At 38.0% G+C, this 18,104-nt stretch overlaps 2 protein-coding genes across 2 annotated transcripts in view; one reads left to right on the top strand and one right to left on the bottom strand.

Annotated features, from left to right (window-relative positions):
* Positions 1–12,118, top strand: part of LOC103507233 (alpha-1,6-mannosyl-glycoprotein 2-beta-N-acetylglucosaminyltransferase) — a 16,101-nt gene extending 3,983 nt beyond the window's left edge. Inside the window, exons 4-10 of the mRNA XM_026822148.1 lie at positions 5,186–5,517; positions 7,629–7,760; positions 8,150–8,310; positions 9,052–9,079; positions 9,726–9,790; positions 10,534–10,550; positions 11,121–12,118. Of these exons, the coding sequence (XP_026677949.1) occupies positions 5,186–5,517; positions 7,629–7,760; positions 8,150–8,310; positions 9,052–9,079; positions 9,726–9,790; positions 10,534–10,550; positions 11,121–11,334 (949 nt within the window). The 3' untranslated portion in view covers positions 11,335–12,118. The remainder of the gene's footprint in view (positions 1–5,185; positions 5,518–7,628; positions 7,761–8,149; positions 8,311–9,051; positions 9,080–9,725; positions 9,791–10,533; positions 10,551–11,120) is intronic.
* Positions 12,119–15,057: 2,939 nt separating this feature from the next.
* The window catches only part of LOC108252142, a 7,903-nt gene continuing 4,856 nt past the window's right edge, over positions 15,058–18,104 (bottom strand). The window contains exons 6-7 of the mRNA XM_026822147.1: positions 16,315–16,459; positions 15,058–16,214 (exon numbers count right to left, since the gene is read on the bottom strand). Of these exons, the coding sequence (XP_026677948.1) occupies positions 16,211–16,214; positions 16,315–16,459 (149 nt within the window). The 3' untranslated portion in view covers positions 15,058–16,210. The remainder of the gene's footprint in view (positions 16,215–16,314; positions 16,460–18,104) is intronic.

The following is an 18,104-nucleotide window of genomic DNA, read 5'->3' as shown; positions in this document are numbered from 1 at the left end:
GCCAGATCACCGCGCGTAAAACAAGCGCCTAAAGCGCTAAACAAGCCGCCTCAATCGCGAAATCCGCGAACATAATCGCGAATTCCGCGAACATAATCGCGAAATCCGCGAACATAATCGCCAAATCCGCGAACATTATCGCGAAATCCGCGAACATAATCGCGAAATCCGCGAACATAATCGCCAAATCCTCGAACATAATCGCGAAATCACATAGGTACGATAGGTGATATGTAACATACCTATTATTAAAAACAGATAATCAAAATACAGTCGAACCTGGATAAACGAGAATTCAAGGGACCAGCTCATTTTTTCGTTTAAGGCGGTTTAATACAACATTTTCTCGTTTATAAAGGTTTAGCAAGGTGGAAGAGCAAACTGATGATAGCATGACAAATTTAAACAAGTTAAGAACAAATTCTGATTTATAGAGGTACCTAATTTCGAAGTTAAAAAAACGCGTCCCGAATTTTTTCTGGGACAAAAACGGAAATTCGGGACAAAACGCCCCAAAATGAAAAACTGAACGGGACGCCGGGACACCCCCTGAAATTCTGGACTGTCCCGGCCAATTCGGGACGTTTGGCAAGCCTAGTTTTAATGTCACTGTAAGGAAGGTACATAGGTATCATCACTGGTGGTGGAAAGCAAACCGGGTGTTCAATCAGCTGGAGGTCACCCGGAATTTCTTAGGTAAGCTTCGACCTTTGTTTATGACTATATACCTAAACTCCAGATCTATCCAAAACCACAATTTTTGGGTGAAATCTACGCCCTTGAAAAGTATTGCTTTCTCAACTTTCCTAAACATATTTTTATTTTCGTTAGATCTCGGGTTCGATTCCCGCCCGGGAAGAAATTTATTCTAAACAGATCAGGCGCGTTTGCAGAAAGGCTGGCTTTCTTCTGTCCGATCTTCTTTCTCTTCAATTTCGGGACAGTTAGACCTCCGTTGTTCCCTCTATCAAAACTCTCGGGAAAAAAAGCTCATCCCTAAAGGAAGTTCAGCAAAAAAAAAAACATCTCAAATTCAAAATGTGGATCTCATCATCTCACCTTTTCCTCAGGTCTCGTATTGTTCATCGAGGAAGATCACTTCTTGGCCGAAGACTTCCTGCATACATTGAACATCATGCAGAGTACTGTACGTATGACGTGCAGTCAATGCAACATCCTATCACTAGGCACCTATCTCAAGACGTACAACTACTATGCGGACTCCAAAAAGGTAAGCTGGACCCAAGATTATGTTTTTCCCCCTTTTAGGCGCTTTAAATCCGTGTTAAAACATGTCGTTGACAGATTATGGCTTTAACACAAAAGCTGTGTTTTTCGTTCCAACACGCGGCGTTCATTTGGCGTCAGGAGTTTGGGTGAAAATTCTGGAAACCAAACAAATATGGCGGAACTAAATGCTACTCAATTTTTTTATTTATTAACAAAGTCTTTTGTAAACATTAGCTATGTATTGTATTATGTCGTTAAACCCATAAAATACACAAGACCTTGTTTAGACTGCTAGGGTAAAGGGACTTTTTAGTCTTATTCGAGTCGCTTCCTGAATTTAGGACGCGGTGTGTTCACTCGAAGAGATACGCCAGGAGGGGAAGTGAAATGAAAAACATGCATCAACGCAAAGTTCCGCTTTATGTAAACACTACCTACGTAGGTACCTACCTATATGATAATAATAGTGCTTATTTTTACTGCTCGCATAGGACTGATAAGTCCCTTTACTCCAGCAGTAGGCTACTACTATTATTGTGGTCAAATTCTCAAATTATATTGAGGATAAAATTCCATACCTCGGCTGGGATTGAACCCACGCCCTCGTGTTTACCAGTCGAGCGCCTTGACCACTACACCACCGAGGCAGGTTCACAGTAAGAGAGACGGAAGGACCTTTGCAATGAACTTTCAAGAATATGTAGAGAACATTGTTTGACTCATTTTCCGTTGTTCTTTCCTACAGGCGGAAATCACTCCCTGGATCAGCTCGAAGCACAACATGGGCATGGCATTCAACAGGTCCGTGTTCGAGTCCCTGGTGCATTGCGCTCCCACGTTCTGTTCATACGACGACTACAACTGGGACTTTAGCCTCCAGCAGGTCTCGAACACGTGTCTCCAGAACAAACTGGTCGCGTTCGTTCTCAAGGGACCGCGGATATTTCATATTGGTGAATGGTAAGTATCATTTAGTTTAAAGATTAGTTTAGAATAGAATATACACTGTTTATTCTGCCAAAATGTCTGTTCAGAGGAGACTAAAGAATGCCTGCAGTAGGCTACTAAGCACTATGATTGTCGTCAAATTATTTATCAAATGGTATTGAGCTAACCGATCCTAACCTATTAACATTGACTCAACCCTGTCTTACCTGAAAACCATAGGCCTTTACACCAAGATCTAACCCGGGAGGGATCGGTGCGAACGACACGCAAGTGTTAAATCGTCCAATTGAACCTTGTTTTTATTTCTTCTGCCTTGCTTTAACCTCTCCCTTTATTAAAATTATAATAATAAAATAAAAAAAAAACTTGAATAACCCCTCCCTGTACAAAAAAAGGAAGAAGAAGAAAAACTAGTAAACTCCTCCACTAATTAGAGTAGCTACCTATCAAAGGTAAAAATTAGAAAAACTACCTTCTTTCCTTGTCGGTCCCAGGTTTTTCCGAGACATTCTGTCTTTTGCATGCCACATTATGCTGTCTCCACTGTGCTTGTGTGCTTGTGCATGCTACCTCGAGCCCCCGCTCTATAATTCCCCTATACCCGTGCTCTATAATTTGCATGAACGCAGCTTTGTGTATTACGTGCTCCTAGAATCTAGATATGTCTTCTAGATCTTTGCAGACACGTAATGCTTTTATGTGCACGAAATAGTGGGGAAAGTCTGCTTCTTCCAGACGGTCTCCTGTCCCCTTTATGTATATTTTTACCTCCGGAGTCTGAATTGCTTGTAGTTGTGTATTTTATAGTGTACAGATATCTAGTATCTCTGAGGAGAGTAGAGAGGTAATAAAAACGGAACTTTTTTCTACCTTCTGGACTTGTTTGGATAAATTTTTGGAGGTGGGGCTGGGGAGGGTAGTATTAATATTATATTCCAAGTGCATTCTCATCTCATATGTATTTAGATTTTGAAATTAACTTATTAAATATGTACACTATAGACTAGGGTAGGTATTTTGTTTGTCTACATATGTACATATTTATTTTAAGTACATACATGACCATCGATTTATTTGCAAATTGGATTCAAATATTCATTTTAAGCATATTCCTGCGCCGGTGGCGTAGTGGTCAAGAAGGTCGTCTGGTAAACAGGAGGCCGTGGGATCGCAGCTTTGTGTATTACGTGCTCCTAGAATCTAGATATGTCTTCTAGATCTTTGCAGACACGTAATGCTTTTATGTGCACGAAATAGGGGGTAAAGTCTGCTTCTTCCAGACGGTCTCCTGTCCCCTTTATGTATATTTTTACCTCCGAAGTCTGAATTGCTTGTAGTTGTGTATTTTATAGTGTACAGATATCTAGTATCTCTGAGGAGAGTAGAGAGGTAATAAAAACGGAACTTTTTTCTACCTTCTGGACTTGTTTGGATAAATTTTTGGGGGTGGGGCTGGGGAGGGTAGTATTAATATTATATTCCAAGTGCATTCTCATCTCATATATGTATTTAGATTTTGAAATTAACTTGTTAAATATGTACATAGATTTAGACTAGGGTAGGTATTTTATTTGTCTACATACATATTTATTTTAAGTACATACATGACCATCGATTTATTTGCAAATTGGATTCAAATATTCATTTTAAGCATATTCCTGCGCCGGTGGCGTAGTGGTCAAGAAGGTCGTCTGGTAAACAGGAGGCCGTGGGATCGATCCCAGCCAAGCCATGGAATTTTATCCTCATTTATTTGAGAATTTGACCGCATGATAATGGAGCTCTAAGGGTTAGGTGGTAGAGAACGCCTTCAGCCTTAACCTCACCTAGTGGTTAGCTTCCACTCAAGAGTCTATTATTATATCATTTTTTGATTAGACTTACTTTATCATGGGTAGTAGAACAGCCACGGGAGTACGGGAGACAATACAAGTTAACAGTAAGAGAGACGGAAGAACCTTTGCAATGAACTTTCAAGAATATGTAAGGAACATTGTTTGACTCATCGTTGTTCTTTCCTACAGGCGGAAATCACTCCCTGGATCAGCTCGAAGCACAACATGGGCATGGCATTCAACAGGTCCGTGTTCGAGTCCCTGGTGCATTGCGCTCCCACGTTCTGTTCATACGACGACTACAACTGGGACTTTAGCCTCCAGCAGGTCTCGAACACGTGTCTCCAACATAGGTATTGATACTTAAGTGTGAAGAACAAATTGAAGGAGCTATTGTGATGAACGCCAAGCAAGGCCAATAAATGGATGGGTGACTTAAACATTATATTGGTAGTTGTGTATTAGGGAGTACGGGCTTTAGTCTTGATTTTAAATCATTTCATAAAAGTAAAATCAAAACAATAATAATAAACTGAATATTAAACTAATTAAGTAGGTACTGATTTCCCACGATCGAATAAATTACGGGCTAAAAAATTCCCGGAGGGACGGACCCAGCTTGTTTAGCACCTAACAGCCTGTTTGTTTAACAGTTCTGTTAAGCCTATACAAATCAAATGGAAATTAACAGGTTAGCTGTTACAGGCCTTCTAGGGACTGAAAAAAATTTGGTGAAATCCACCCCTAAACTGATAATATAAATAAAGCCTTCTAAGATTATTTGGCATTTTTTGTAGTGTCATACCACGGGGTGGGCATGCTACGACACAGACACATGCGTCTAATGTAGCAGTTGTTTCATTGCTACGAAATAAAAACGGCGGTGAAACACTCATCTTAAAATAATACTAATAAAATACCATCGTGGATTTCACCCCAGATTTTCTCTCAGTTGGTAGCGCGTCTGCCTCTCTTCGATTTCGGGAAGATAAGACCGAGCAGCTGTTAACAGTGCCCTCTATCAAACCTATGGGCATGCTACGACACAGACACATGCGTCTAATGTAGCAGTTGTTTCATTGCTACGAAATAAAAACGGCGGTGAAACACTCATCTTAATTAATAATAAAAATACCATCGTGGATTTCACCCCACATTTTCTCTCGTTTCAGGTACAACTCGATGCAAACGATTCACAACGAAGACCTTTTCGGTCCCCTTCGGAACGACTCACTCGTTATCATCGTTCAAGTGCACACCCGGCTGCGTTACCTTCGTCATCTAATCATTTCCCTTGCCCAAGCTCGCGACATTAGCTCCGTACTGCTCATCATGAGTCATGACCACTGGGATGAAGAGGTCAATGACCTGGTGCAGAGTATAGACTTCTGTAAGGTGATGCAGATCTTCTACCCGTATTCCATACAGACGCATCCGGACACTTTCCCCGGGGAGTCGGCCAATGATTGTCCGAGGAATATGAAGAAACAGAGATCTTCTACCCGTATTCCATACAGACGCATCCGGACACTTTCCCCGGGGAGTCGGCCAATGATTGTCCGAGGAATATGAAGAAACAAGAGTGAGTATGAATCGAATATTCGTAATTGCCCATCATACAACCAAGCCCGTTCATCCCTACCATCAGTCCCGATCCTAACCTATTAACATTGACTCAACCCTGTCTTACCTGAAAACCATAGGCCTTTACACCAAGATCTAACCCGGGAGGGATCGGCGCGAACGACACGCAAGTGTTAAATCGTCCAATTGAAAATAATAATATATATTCGTAACCCAGCTTAATTATCTTGGAACCCTGTCTTATGAGCACTATATTCGAATAAGCTTAACCCATCACTTAGGGCTGTCTATCCCTACACCTAAGCCTAGGATATTTCATATTGGTGAATGGTAAGTATCATTTAGTTTAAAATAGAATATACACTGTTTATACTGCCAAAATGAGACTGAAAAGTCTCTTTAATCTCGCAGTCTAAACAAGGTCTTCTGTCTGTTCTGTATACTGTTCAGAGGAGACTAAAGAATGCCTGCAGTAGGCTACTAAGCACTATGATTGTGGTCAAATTATTTATCAAATGGTATTGAGCTATGCGGACTTAACGCCCCCGTGTGGAGTTTTCAAGTACTACCGTCCATGTATCAGCAATATGTCAAGGTAGCACCTTAACTCTGTTCTCTTCCTTGCTTTATCCACATCTCTTTATCTTTGCCTTTTTCTGCTTTGCTTTATCTCCTTCTCTTTATCTTTGCTTTAGTTTCCTCTGTTTTGCTTTATCTTCTTTCTTTTTCCTCTGCCTTGCTTTATGCCCATCTCTTTATCTTTGGTTTTATTTCTTCGGCCTTGCTTTATATTATCCCCTTTCTTTATTTTTTCTTTTATTTCTTCTGCCTTCCTTTATTCACCTCTCTTTGTCTTTGCTTTATCTCCTTCTCTTACTCTTTGTTTTTTTTTTTCTCCCTTCCTTTATTCCCCTCTCTTTTTTTTTGCTTTATCCCCTTCTCTTACTCTTTTTTTTTTTTTTTTTTTTTTTCTTCTAAATCGCTTCATCCATTTATCTTTGCTTTTATTTCTTCTGCCTTGCTTTATTCCCTCTCTTTCTCTTTGCTTTTCCTTGCTTTATTAATTCATTCATTTATCTTTGCTTTATTTCTTCTGCCTTGCTTTATTCCCCCATCTTTTTATCTTTGCTTTTATTTGTTTTGCCTTGCTTTATTCCCTCTCTTTATCTTTGCTTTATTTTTCCATAGGCCTTTACACCAAGATCTAACCCGGGAGGGATCGGCGCGAACGACACGCAAGTGTTAAATCGTCCAATTGAAAATAATAATAATAATATATATTCGTAACCCAGCTTAATTAGCTTGGAACCCTGTCTTATAAGCACTAGATTCGAATAAGCTTAACCCATCACTTAGGGCTGTCTGTCCCTACACCTAAGCCTCTAAGTGGGCTTTTGTGTAATAGTGCTTATTTATACGGCTTGCATAGGACTGAAAAGTCCCTTTACTCCAGCAGTAGGCTACTACTATTTATTATTGTGGCCAAATTCTCGAAAGTATATTGAGTTATTGAGGATAAAATTCCATACCTCAGGTGGGATTGAACCCACGTCCTCCTAGTAACCAGGCGAGCGTCTTGACCGCTACACCACCGAGGCAGGTTAGACTGCGGGGGTAAACGGACTTTTAGTGGGCTTTTGTGTAATAGTGCTTATTTATACGGCTTGCATAGGACTGAAAAGTCCCTTTACTCCAGCAGTAGGCTACTACTATTTACTATTTCTTATTGTGGCCAAATTCTCGAAAGTATATTGAGGATATCGGGTGGGATTGAACCCACGTCCTCCTATTAATCAGGCGAGCGTCTTGATCGCTACACCACCGAGGCAGGTTAGACTGCGGGGGTAAACGGACTTTTCAGTCCTATCCCAGCAAGATAAATAAGGAATGCTTGGGGTAAACGGACTTTTCAGTCCTATCCCAGCAAGATAAATAAGGAATGCTTGGGGTAAACGGAGTTTCCAGTCCTATCTCAGCAAGATAAACAGGGTGTATCATGTTCTTTTATGATTTCCAGGGCGCTGAACCTAGGCTGCAACAACGCGGAACACCCTGATCTCTATGGCCACTACAGGGAGGCTAAGTTTACTCAAACCAAGCATCACTGGTGGTGGAAAGCAAACCGGGTGTTCAATCAGCTGGAGGTCACCCGGAATTTCTTAGGTAAGCTTCGACCTTTGTTTATGAATATGTACCTAAACTCCAGATCTATCCAAAACCACAATTTTTTGCGTGAAATCTACGTCCTTGAAAAGTATTGCTTTTTCAGCTTTCTTAAACATATTTTTATTTTCATTAGATCTCGGGTTCGAATCCCGCCCGGGAAGAAATTTATTCTAAACAGATCAGGTTCGTTCGCAGAAAGGCTTGCTTTCTCCTGTCCGATCTTCTTTCTCTTCAATTTCGGGACAGTTAGACCTCCGTTGTTCCTTCTATCAAAACTCTCGGGGGAAAAAAAGCTCATCCCTAAAGGAAATTCAGCAAAAAGAAAGAAAAAAAAAAAAACATCTCAAATTCAAAATGTGGATCTCATCATCTCACCTTTTCCTCAGGTCTCGTATTGTTCATCGAGGAAGATCACTTCTTGGCCGAAGACTTCCTGCATACATTGAACATCATGCAGAGTACTGTACGTATGACGTGCAGTCAATGCAACATCCTATCACTAGGCACCTATCTCAAGACGTACAACTACTATGCGGACTCCAAAAAGGTAAGCTGGACCCAAGATTATGTTTTTCCCCCTTTTAGGCGCTTTAAATCCGTGTTAAAACATGTCGTTCACGCCGGACAGATTATGGCTTTAAAACAAAAGCTGTGTTTTTCATTCCAACGCGCGGCGTTCACTTGGCGTCAGGAGTTTGGGTGAAAATTCTGGAAACCAAACAAATATGGCGGAACTAAATGCTACTCCATTTTTTTATTTATTAACAAGGTCTTTTGTGAACATTAGGTATGTATTGTATTATGTCGTTAAACCCATAAAATACACAAGACCTTGTTTAGACTGCTAGGGTAAAGGGACTTTTTAGTCTTATTCGAGTCGCTTCCTGAATTTAGGACGCGGTGTGTTCACTCGAAGAGATACGCCAGGAGGGGAAGTGAAATGAAAAACATGCATCAACGAGTCGTTGGAGTGAAAAACAGAGCTTAAAACGGTCCTTTATTCATTATTTGTAGACACAGCTTCAGGGTTTGGGAACCTGTCAATCTGGAATTCTACACTATAAATAGCCTTTTTTTGCGGGATACATATTTCTACTAAATGCTATGTATAGCACTTGTACATAAGCGCTTCTGTTGCTAATTGTCCACCTACAGTCGATCACACTTTATGTACTTTGGGCTCACGTAATAGACTTTTCCACAAGCTTTGTTTATACCGGGTGATTAAAGCATGAAAAAGTGTCTACAGGGGGGGTTGTAATCCATGTCATTTGTGTTGTCTATATAGCTGGGTAGGAGACATCAGCTGATGGGTAGCGGACTTTTAAACCCATCTTAAATTCATATTTTGTTCCTAGCTATTCCTAGTCATTAGTAGTTAACTGATGTACACCTCCATGTTGGTCAAATAGGACTCTAATCTCACCTAGTGGTTTTTTTTACATATTAGACCTTCATGTTGGTCAAATAGGACTCTAATCTCACCTAGTGGTTTTCTTTACATATAAGATTATTACAATCATACTAAGTAATGCCTACTCAGGTTCAATATCTCTATTTCACTAATTCACTATACATCATTAAAGAACAAAGGCGAATTAAAAGGTATAGTAATTTGTACATACATACTTTATATTTTTGTTACTTTTAGCTTTTCTGCTGTCTTGTGTAGTGTGTTGTATTTACTTACATATTCTTGAGAGTTCATTGCGGTCGTTACATTAGACTTATTTTGTCGTGGACACTTGTTGCTTTAAAGCCTAGAATAGATTAGGTAGGAGAACAGCCTCGTTTTTTTCCCTTCAATTTGTAATTTATTTGGTACAATTTATTCGGCATACAATACAATACATAATACAATGAGTATAAGTATAGCTAATGAAATGTATTATTTTTGTAGGTACTTAAAAAGTAAAAAGGCTGTGTACCCTTCTCACAGTAAGAGGAAACATTCCTCTCGTTGCGGACTAAACGCCCCCGTGTGGAGTTTTCAAGTACTACCGTCCATGTATCAGCAATATGTCAAGGTAGCACCTTAACTCTGTTCTCTACCTTGCTTTATCCACATCTGTTCATATTTGCTTTCTTTCCTTCTCTTAATCTTTGCTTTTTCTGCTTTGCTTTATTTCCCTTGTCTTTATCTTTACTTTTTCGACCAATTTTTATTCCCTTCTCTTTATGTTTTCCTTCATTTTTGCTTATACTTCTTCTGCCTTGCTTTATCTCCTTCTCTTCATCTTTGCTTTTTCTTCTGCCTTACTTTATCCCCTTCTCTTTATCTTTGCTTTGCTTTATTCCCTCTCTTTATCTTTGCTTTATTTTTTTTCTGCTTTGCTTTATCCCCTTCTCTTTGCGTTTATTTCTTCTGTTACATACATATTTCTGGCTTTAAGGTGATTAGAAATGTCACCATCAGGGCCAACCAATATTCTTCTACGACAGTACCTATTTAGGCCGCGGGCCACAAAGCAAGTTTAAACTCGGTTTAAGCAATCTAATTGGCTGAAATTTTTAGAATTTTTAAAAATCAACCAATCAGATTGCTCGAAACTTTAAACCGAGTTTAAACGCGCTTTGTGGGCCCCGGCTTTAGAGGATTTCGTAACTAGCGCACTTAACTGCTCTATGTACAACTCGCAATTCTATTCCTACATTTATTTTGTACAAAGGACATACCTTACTTTGCATTTATTGATATACATTTTTTAAAGCTAGGGTTTTACAATAAGAAATAGTTGAGCTCCTATGTTTTTGAATTTGTACATGGATATTTCATATTGGTGAATGGTAAGTATCATTTAGTTTAAAATAGAATATACACTGTTTATACTGCCAAAATGAGACTGAAAAGTCCCTTTAATCTCGCAGTCTAAACAAGGTCTTCTGTCTGTTCTATATACTGTTCAGAGGAGACTCAAGAATGCGTGCAGTAGGCTACTAAGCACTATGATTGTGGTCAAATTATTTATCAAATGGTATTGAGCTATTGATGATAATTGAACTCACGCCCTCCTGTTTACCAGGCGAGCATCTTGACCACTACATCACCGAGGCACCAATAAAGGAGCTCTAAGGGTTAGCTGGTAGAGAACGCCCCCGGTGTTAATCTCGCTTAGTGGATACCTTTCATTCAGGAGTCTATTATTATTGTTGTTATTAAAGTCCCTCCCCTATTTTCTCAATCCTGTTTACCAGGCGAGCATCTTGACCACTACATCACCGAGGCACCAATAAAGGAGCTCTAAGGGTTAGCTGGTAGAGAACGCCCCCCGGCGTTAACCTCGCTTAGTGGATACCCTCCATTCAGGAGTCTATTATTGTTATTAAAGTCCCTCCCCTATTTTCTCAATTTTTCAGCGGGGTTCATCACAAGAACAACTGCGAGAGCACAGCGGTCATTTCGCAAGTGCAGAAAATCCTGCAGAAAGCCTCACGCTATTTCTACCCCGACCATCTTAGTGTCACCTACTCTGCCGTTAAGAAGAAACCCCTGAAGAAAGGTAACGGGGGGTGGGGGGACGTGAGAGACCACGAGTTGTGTATGAACATCACCTACTACAATATGAGATGAAAGCATCGAACCCGCGACCTCTGATGTGGACGGTAAGAGTTTCGCGGTGCTTTGACCTTTGTGCCCACCTCACTCAGTGATACATAGATTCGTAGAAGCTTAACCCATCCTTTAGGGCTGTTTGCTTATACAGCTAAATCTCGGAGTGGAATTATGTGTGTACAGAGTTAAGCTGCTATCCTCGGGCCTTTAGGAACCTGGAAGCACCCTTACTGGTATATTTCGCTCAGTGATACAGTTGGACTTGTAAGTCCTGCACCCGGGTTTGAGTCCCGAGAGGGTCAAAAACTTAGTGTCATTTCAAGATGGACGTTGTAAAGGCATGTCCCACTTATCGTTTCGGAAAAAAATCGTGTCGTGCGTACGTGGGAACACTCATTTAAATTACATTGCTTACAGGACATTCGGAAAAAAGGGCTTGGTTTGAACCTTTATTTTCTTGAAATGTACGTCGTCAGGCTACTAGTAGGTACTGTTATCTGAAAAAGATTGAGAAAATTGCATTACTAGAAAGGTTTATTTTAGTTCGAGAAGATAACAGTAAGATTACCAGAGTTAGTTTAAAGACTTTGGAGCATTAGACATAGAACATGTCTATTATAGCAGCTGATATTTGTATTTTATGCTACAGTGTAGGGCTAGACAAGTAAGGAGATTTAGTGGTGCCTATTGTATAACCAGAAAATAGTTAATGTTAGAAACAAAGAAGCAATATATTGCACGTACGACATACGTTGTTTACAAGAAAGTTACCCAGTAATGTAGCTAGAAGAGATAGAGAAAATAGAAAATTTATTAATTTGGATTTATTAATCTTGAAATTTAACAGGCATAATCTAGTCATTCGTAAAAATCTGGTGTGAACATCACACGACTTTCCTTATCCTATTGAATGATCCTTATTTGGACGTTCTTCTATTGTAACTTTTACAATATATCTAACCGTTTAATCAGTATAGCTGAAAATCGCCAAAAAATGGTCGAAACCCGCCAAAAAGCGGTCAAAATACCGCCAACCGCAGCACCTACATATCTTAACCAAACGTTTTTTGTTGTATCCTTGTCACATTTGTGGACTACATACCAAATTTCAAGTCTCTAGCTTATACCGTTCCCGAAATATCATTGCATTACACCAAAAACCGCCAAAATGTTTCGTTTATGTTTTTAGTTTGATAGGTAACAGAACTATGCAGTTAATAGGGAGCGCGCAGCGCGACCGTATTTTTTATTGTTTTCTACAAGTTTCATCTACTTATTACTTGCGAACTTATGAAAAATGTCTAGAAATTTGTTCAAATATTTATCTTATAAACATGATCAAAAACAAATCTACTTAAAAACTATTATTTGTACAAACAAATATATCGCGTTTCCTTTACTAACTATTAGTACTGTTTTAACTATTTTTACTTAAATTTTTATCTGAATTCCTTTAGGAAGGGAGTATTCAACTTGTTATTGGTTTCTATGTCTTCACTTTTACTCCCTACCATGAAGGTATCCCTTACCTTAAGTTTCCTTAAGAGTTCAAGTATTGTATTTTGCTGTAGGTGTATTTTTTATTGAATTCCTATCTACTTAATCTACTGTTCCTGTAAGCTACATACATATTTCTGGCTTTAAGGTGATTAGAAATGTCACCATCAGGGCCAACCAATATTCTTCTACGACAGTACCTATTTAGGCCGGGGGCCGCAAAGCAAGTTTAAACTCGGTTTAAGCAATCTGATTGGCTGAAATTTTTAAAAATCAACCAATCAGATTGCTCGAAACTTTAAACCGGTTGTGGGCCCCGGCCTCAGAGGATTTCGTAACTAGCGCACTTAACTGCTCTATGTACAACTCGCAATTCTATTCCTACATTTATTTTGTACAAAGGACATACCTTACTTTGCATTTAGTGATATACATTTTTTAAAGCTAGGGTTTTACAATAAGAAATAGTTGAGCTCCTATGTTTTTGAATTTGTACATACATACTTTATATTTTTGTTACTTTTAGCTTTTCTGCTGTCTTGTGTAGTGTGTTGTATTTACTTACATATTCTTGAGAGTTCATTGCGGTCGTTACATTAGACTTATTTTGTCGTGGACTGGACACTTGTTGCTTTAAAGCCTAGAATAGGTTAGGTAGGAGAACAGCCTCGTTTTTTTTTCCTTCAATTTGTAATTTATTTGGTACAATTTATTCGGCATACAATACAATACATAATACAAATAGCTAATGGCTGTGTACCCTTCTCACAGTAAGAGGAAACATTCCTCTTGTTTTGTGGAAAGTAAAGATCCAGCAGTATCTTTGAGAAGCCCTCAAACCCGCCTTCTCCTTCGACCCTCCCCAACACAAACGGAAAACCAAATGGTATACATTAGGTGTGTATGTATTGATGTTAATTGTCGTGGTGGCACTTAGGAACTGAGGGACGGGAGAGGCCTATGCTCGGATCTTGGTCATCTTGGATCAAATATTAGTAACAAGTTTGTGGCCTCTCTTGACAAAGATTACCAGATGGTGTAGGTCGAACGACTCGGTATCGCGTAAACACTCTCTTCCTCTTCTTTTTCTTCGCCTTTTCCCATGTACAGACGGGGTCGGCGTTTGTCGTCAGCCTCTCAATCAGCCCTAACTGGGGTTTTTGCTTTGGGCTGACATTTGGTTTTGGCTACAAATTTTAGCACGGGAAATTCAGGCTGGTATCCCTGTTTAACGTCTCCCAGCTTTTACTACAAACTACAAAATAACTTAAGGAAATGTAAGGAAATAACCTAAGGGAGTGTCTCCCGCGGCTAATAATAGTAGTAGCCTACTGCTGGAGTAAAGGGACTTTTCAGTCCTATGCGAGCAGTATAAATAAGCACTATTATTATTATTATCTTGGATCAAATATTAGTAACAAGTTTGTGGCCTCTCTTGACAAAGATTACCGGGTGTTGTAGGTCGAACGACCCGGTATCGCGTAAACACGCTCTTCCTCTTCTTTTTCTTCGCCTTTTTCCATGTACAGACGGGGTCGGCGTTTTTCGTCAGCCTCTCAATCAGCCCTAACTGGGGTTTTTGCTTTGGGCTGACATTTGGTTTTGGCTACAAATTTTACGAGTGGATGCCCTTCGCACTCAACCTTTCCTATTTCTTTAGCACGGGAAATTCAGGCTGGTATCCCTGTTTAACGTCTCCCAGCTTTTACTACAAAATAACTTAAAGAAATGCACTCCTAAGGGAGTGTCTCCCGTGGCTGTTCTACTACCTACTCTCTTCTGGGAATTTTAGCACGGGAAATTCAGGCTGGTATCCCTGTTTAACGTCTCCCAGCTTTTACTACAAACTACAAAATAACTTAAGGAAATGTACTCCTAAAGAAATAACCTAAGGGCGTGTCTCCCGCGGCTGTTCTACTACCTACTCTCTTCTGGGCTTTTAACTTTCAACATAGCAACAAGTGTCCATGATAAATTAAGTCAAATTAATTGTATTTACTTGTACATCTCACATTTAAATAAAGTAGGGTCAAAACCTAGTACACTCTTTTTTTCAACATAGCAACAAGTGTCCATGATAAATTAAGTCAAATTAATTGTATTTACTTGTACATCTCACATTTAAATAAACTAGTACACTGGTACACTCTTATTCAACATAGCAACAAGTGTCCATGATAAATTAAGTCAAATTAATTGTATTTACTTGTACATCTCACATTTAAATAAACTAGTACACTCTTTTTTTTCTTCTTCGTTCTTTTCCCTAAAATCAAACCTTACTTGATTTTAGAGAAAAGAAAATATTAGAGATATGGCCATAATAGATCATAGCTCCATCTCGAAAGATTATGTAGGTATGTGAGATGTTACAAGTCCATGTAGGTACATCATGTGTTACGTAGCCTGTATATTACGTATATTTTGCTTCTACAACTCTGTTTACTCTGTGCTTATGATGTTAACTGTGAATATTTTAGATTTTATGGTGGATTTCACCAACGACTTAATGAGAGATTTAACTAATGGGAGAATTTTTAATCATCCAAAAAGGAGTTTTTAGTGATCCAAACAGGAGTTTTTAAACATTCCTGTTTGAATCATTAAAATTCTCCCGTTAGTGAAATCTCTTATTAAGTCATTGGTGAAATCGACTATTAGTTAATTTAGTAAAGGTCTAGTCTTCATATTAGTTAGATCCAGTTTTGAAATTTGAATTCTCCTCTCCTTGAAATTTGAATTTTATTCCATTTTTTCCCCTATTTATCATTTAGTTCTTGACTTCTTGTATTCTTCTCTTGCTTCTTCTTTGCTATCTATTCCTGTTATTTCTCTCAGTTGGAATTCCATGTTGCTAGCTTCTGTGTGGATTTTTCCCAAAAATAGGCATTTTTTTTACTAGGAAAGTGTCTTATGTCTTACTCGTAGCTTCCATTTAATTGTCTTGTGTCTTGTGAATTATGTTGTTTTATTTTTGTATCTAGTCCTCACAATTCGTATTGTTTACATAAAATAAAGGCTTATGTCCCTGGACAACTAACGATCTACTTTAGTTATAGGTCGCTATTAAAAGGATGTCTTGAGAGGAAGTGGGAATGAACTACTAAAAAAAAAAAATTGTTTCCCCTCAGACAAGCTTACGGGAAAAGTTGAAATCCACTGAGGAGCTAACTTGCTGATTTGTTGAGGCTGATAAAGGGGTGCTAAAGTATCCGTGTTTCACGATAGTTGTTGTACTGGGACATAGGTACAATTCCTCTATAATCTGAACTCTCTCTCTCATTGTTTAACAAAATTATTCTCATAAAATCTACTTAAGATGTGAACAAACCTATTTTGTCTCTACCGAAACTCTATTGTACGATTTATTTTTTACTACTTAGATAGGAAAATATGCCTATCAAAATTATTCTCATAAAATCTACTTAAGATGTGAACAAACCTATTTTGTCTCTACCGAAACTCTATTGTACGATTTATTTTTTACTAGATAGGAAAATATGCCTATTCTTGATATTGTACTGTGTTATTATGATAATAAAAAGATTTAAATACAATCGAATACAAAAATGTTCTGTAGTTTTGCTAGAAGTATTTTTCAAGCTCTTTTCAGCATCAACAGTTGGAATATTCATTTGTGTCCGTTCTGAAAGGAAAATGGAATGTTGTTTTAATATAGGTACATTAAAAAAAAGCACAATTTATCTCTTAAAATAATAATGACAATAAAAACACCGCGTCTATCTTCCAAAATTTTAGTATTTTATTAGAAAATAGGGCGACACAGATAATAATAAGTTATTAAAATAAAACAAAGATCATCTGGAAAAAGAGGAAGAAATAAATCGAGTATTATATGCGGCAAACATAAAATAAATGCGAAATAAATTATCATGCTGTAAAACGGAATAAAATAAATTAAAACCTTAGGGTCTTTCATTGGAGGACGTTTTTCATGGATTCGCGCTTGCGCAAGAGCCCAAAATGTGTGTTGAGATGAGACTGTAGACCTGGAACTAAAAATAAGTACTATTGAATAAGATACACTTTAGTGTATGAGAAAACGGACTAGAAGTAACAAAAACTATGTTTAGGTGGGTTGGGTTAAGTAAATAAATTATCATCAGAAAGGATTCATGAGTTTAGAATTGGAAAAAAATTGATTTGTTCACTTTATATTTCCAAACAATATTACTGTTGATATTGTTGGCATAGTAGGACTTTTTAGTCTCAGCCGACATCGACAGTTAAATAAGGTATATTAAATAAATAAATGACGAATAAAGAATTTGGATCATAAAAAATAAAGGAAGAGGGACTCTTCAGTCTTGAAATTTTGATTTAAATACAATCGAATACAAAAATGTTCTGTAGTTTTGCTAGAAGTATTTTTCAAGCTCTTTTCAGCATCAACAGTTGGAATATTTATTTGTGTCCGTACTGAAAGGAAAATGGAATGTTGTTTTAATATACATTCAAAAAAAGCACAATTTATCTCTTAAAATAATAATGACAATAAAAACACCGCGTCTATCTTCCAAAATTTTAGTATTTTATTAGAAAATAGGGCGACACAGATAATAATAAGTTATTAAAATAAAACAAAGATCATCTGGAAAAAGAGGAAGAAATAAATCGAGTATTATATGCGGCAAACATAAAATAAATGCGAAATAAATTATCATGCTGTAAAACGGAATAAAATAAATTAAAACCTTAGGGTCTTTCATTGGAGGACGTTTTTCATGGATTCGCGCTTGCGCAAGAGCCCAAAATGTGTGTTGAGATGAGACTGTAGACCTGGAACTAAAAATAAGTACTATTGAATAAGATACACTTTAGTGTATGAGAAAACGGACTAGAAGTAACAAAAACTATGTTTAGGTGGGTTGGGTTAAGTAAATAAATTATCATCAGAAAGGATTCATGAGTTTAGAATTGGAAAAAAATTGATTTGTTCACTTTATATTTCCAAACAATATTACTGTTGATATTGTTGGCATAGTAGGACTTTTTAGTCTCAGCCGACATCGACAGTTAAATAAGGTATATTAAATAAATAAATGACGAATAAAGAATTTGGATCATAAAAAATAAAGGAAGAGGGACTCTTCAGTCTTGAAATTTTAAGTACAAAATATTCGTGAGTATTTCCAAAAGGGAGAGTCCTCTAGATAAAACTTAGGTATAGTCTATCAAAACGGGGACTTTGAGGGTATAAAAGGGTAAAATAAGGAAAGTAAAAAAAAAAAAACTTTGGCACGGAATAATTAGAAGACTTGACATTTTTT

Source organism: Diaphorina citri, unplaced genomic scaffold, assembly GCF_000475195.1.
Source record: "Diaphorina citri unplaced genomic scaffold, Diaci psyllid genome assembly version 1.1 scaffold299, whole genome shotgun sequence".
NCBI classification, from domain to species: domain Eukaryota; kingdom Metazoa; phylum Arthropoda; class Insecta; order Hemiptera; family Psyllidae; genus Diaphorina; species Diaphorina citri.
The sequence above is the reverse complement of the archived record's forward strand: the minus strand, read 5'-3'. Positions and strand labels throughout refer to the sequence as shown.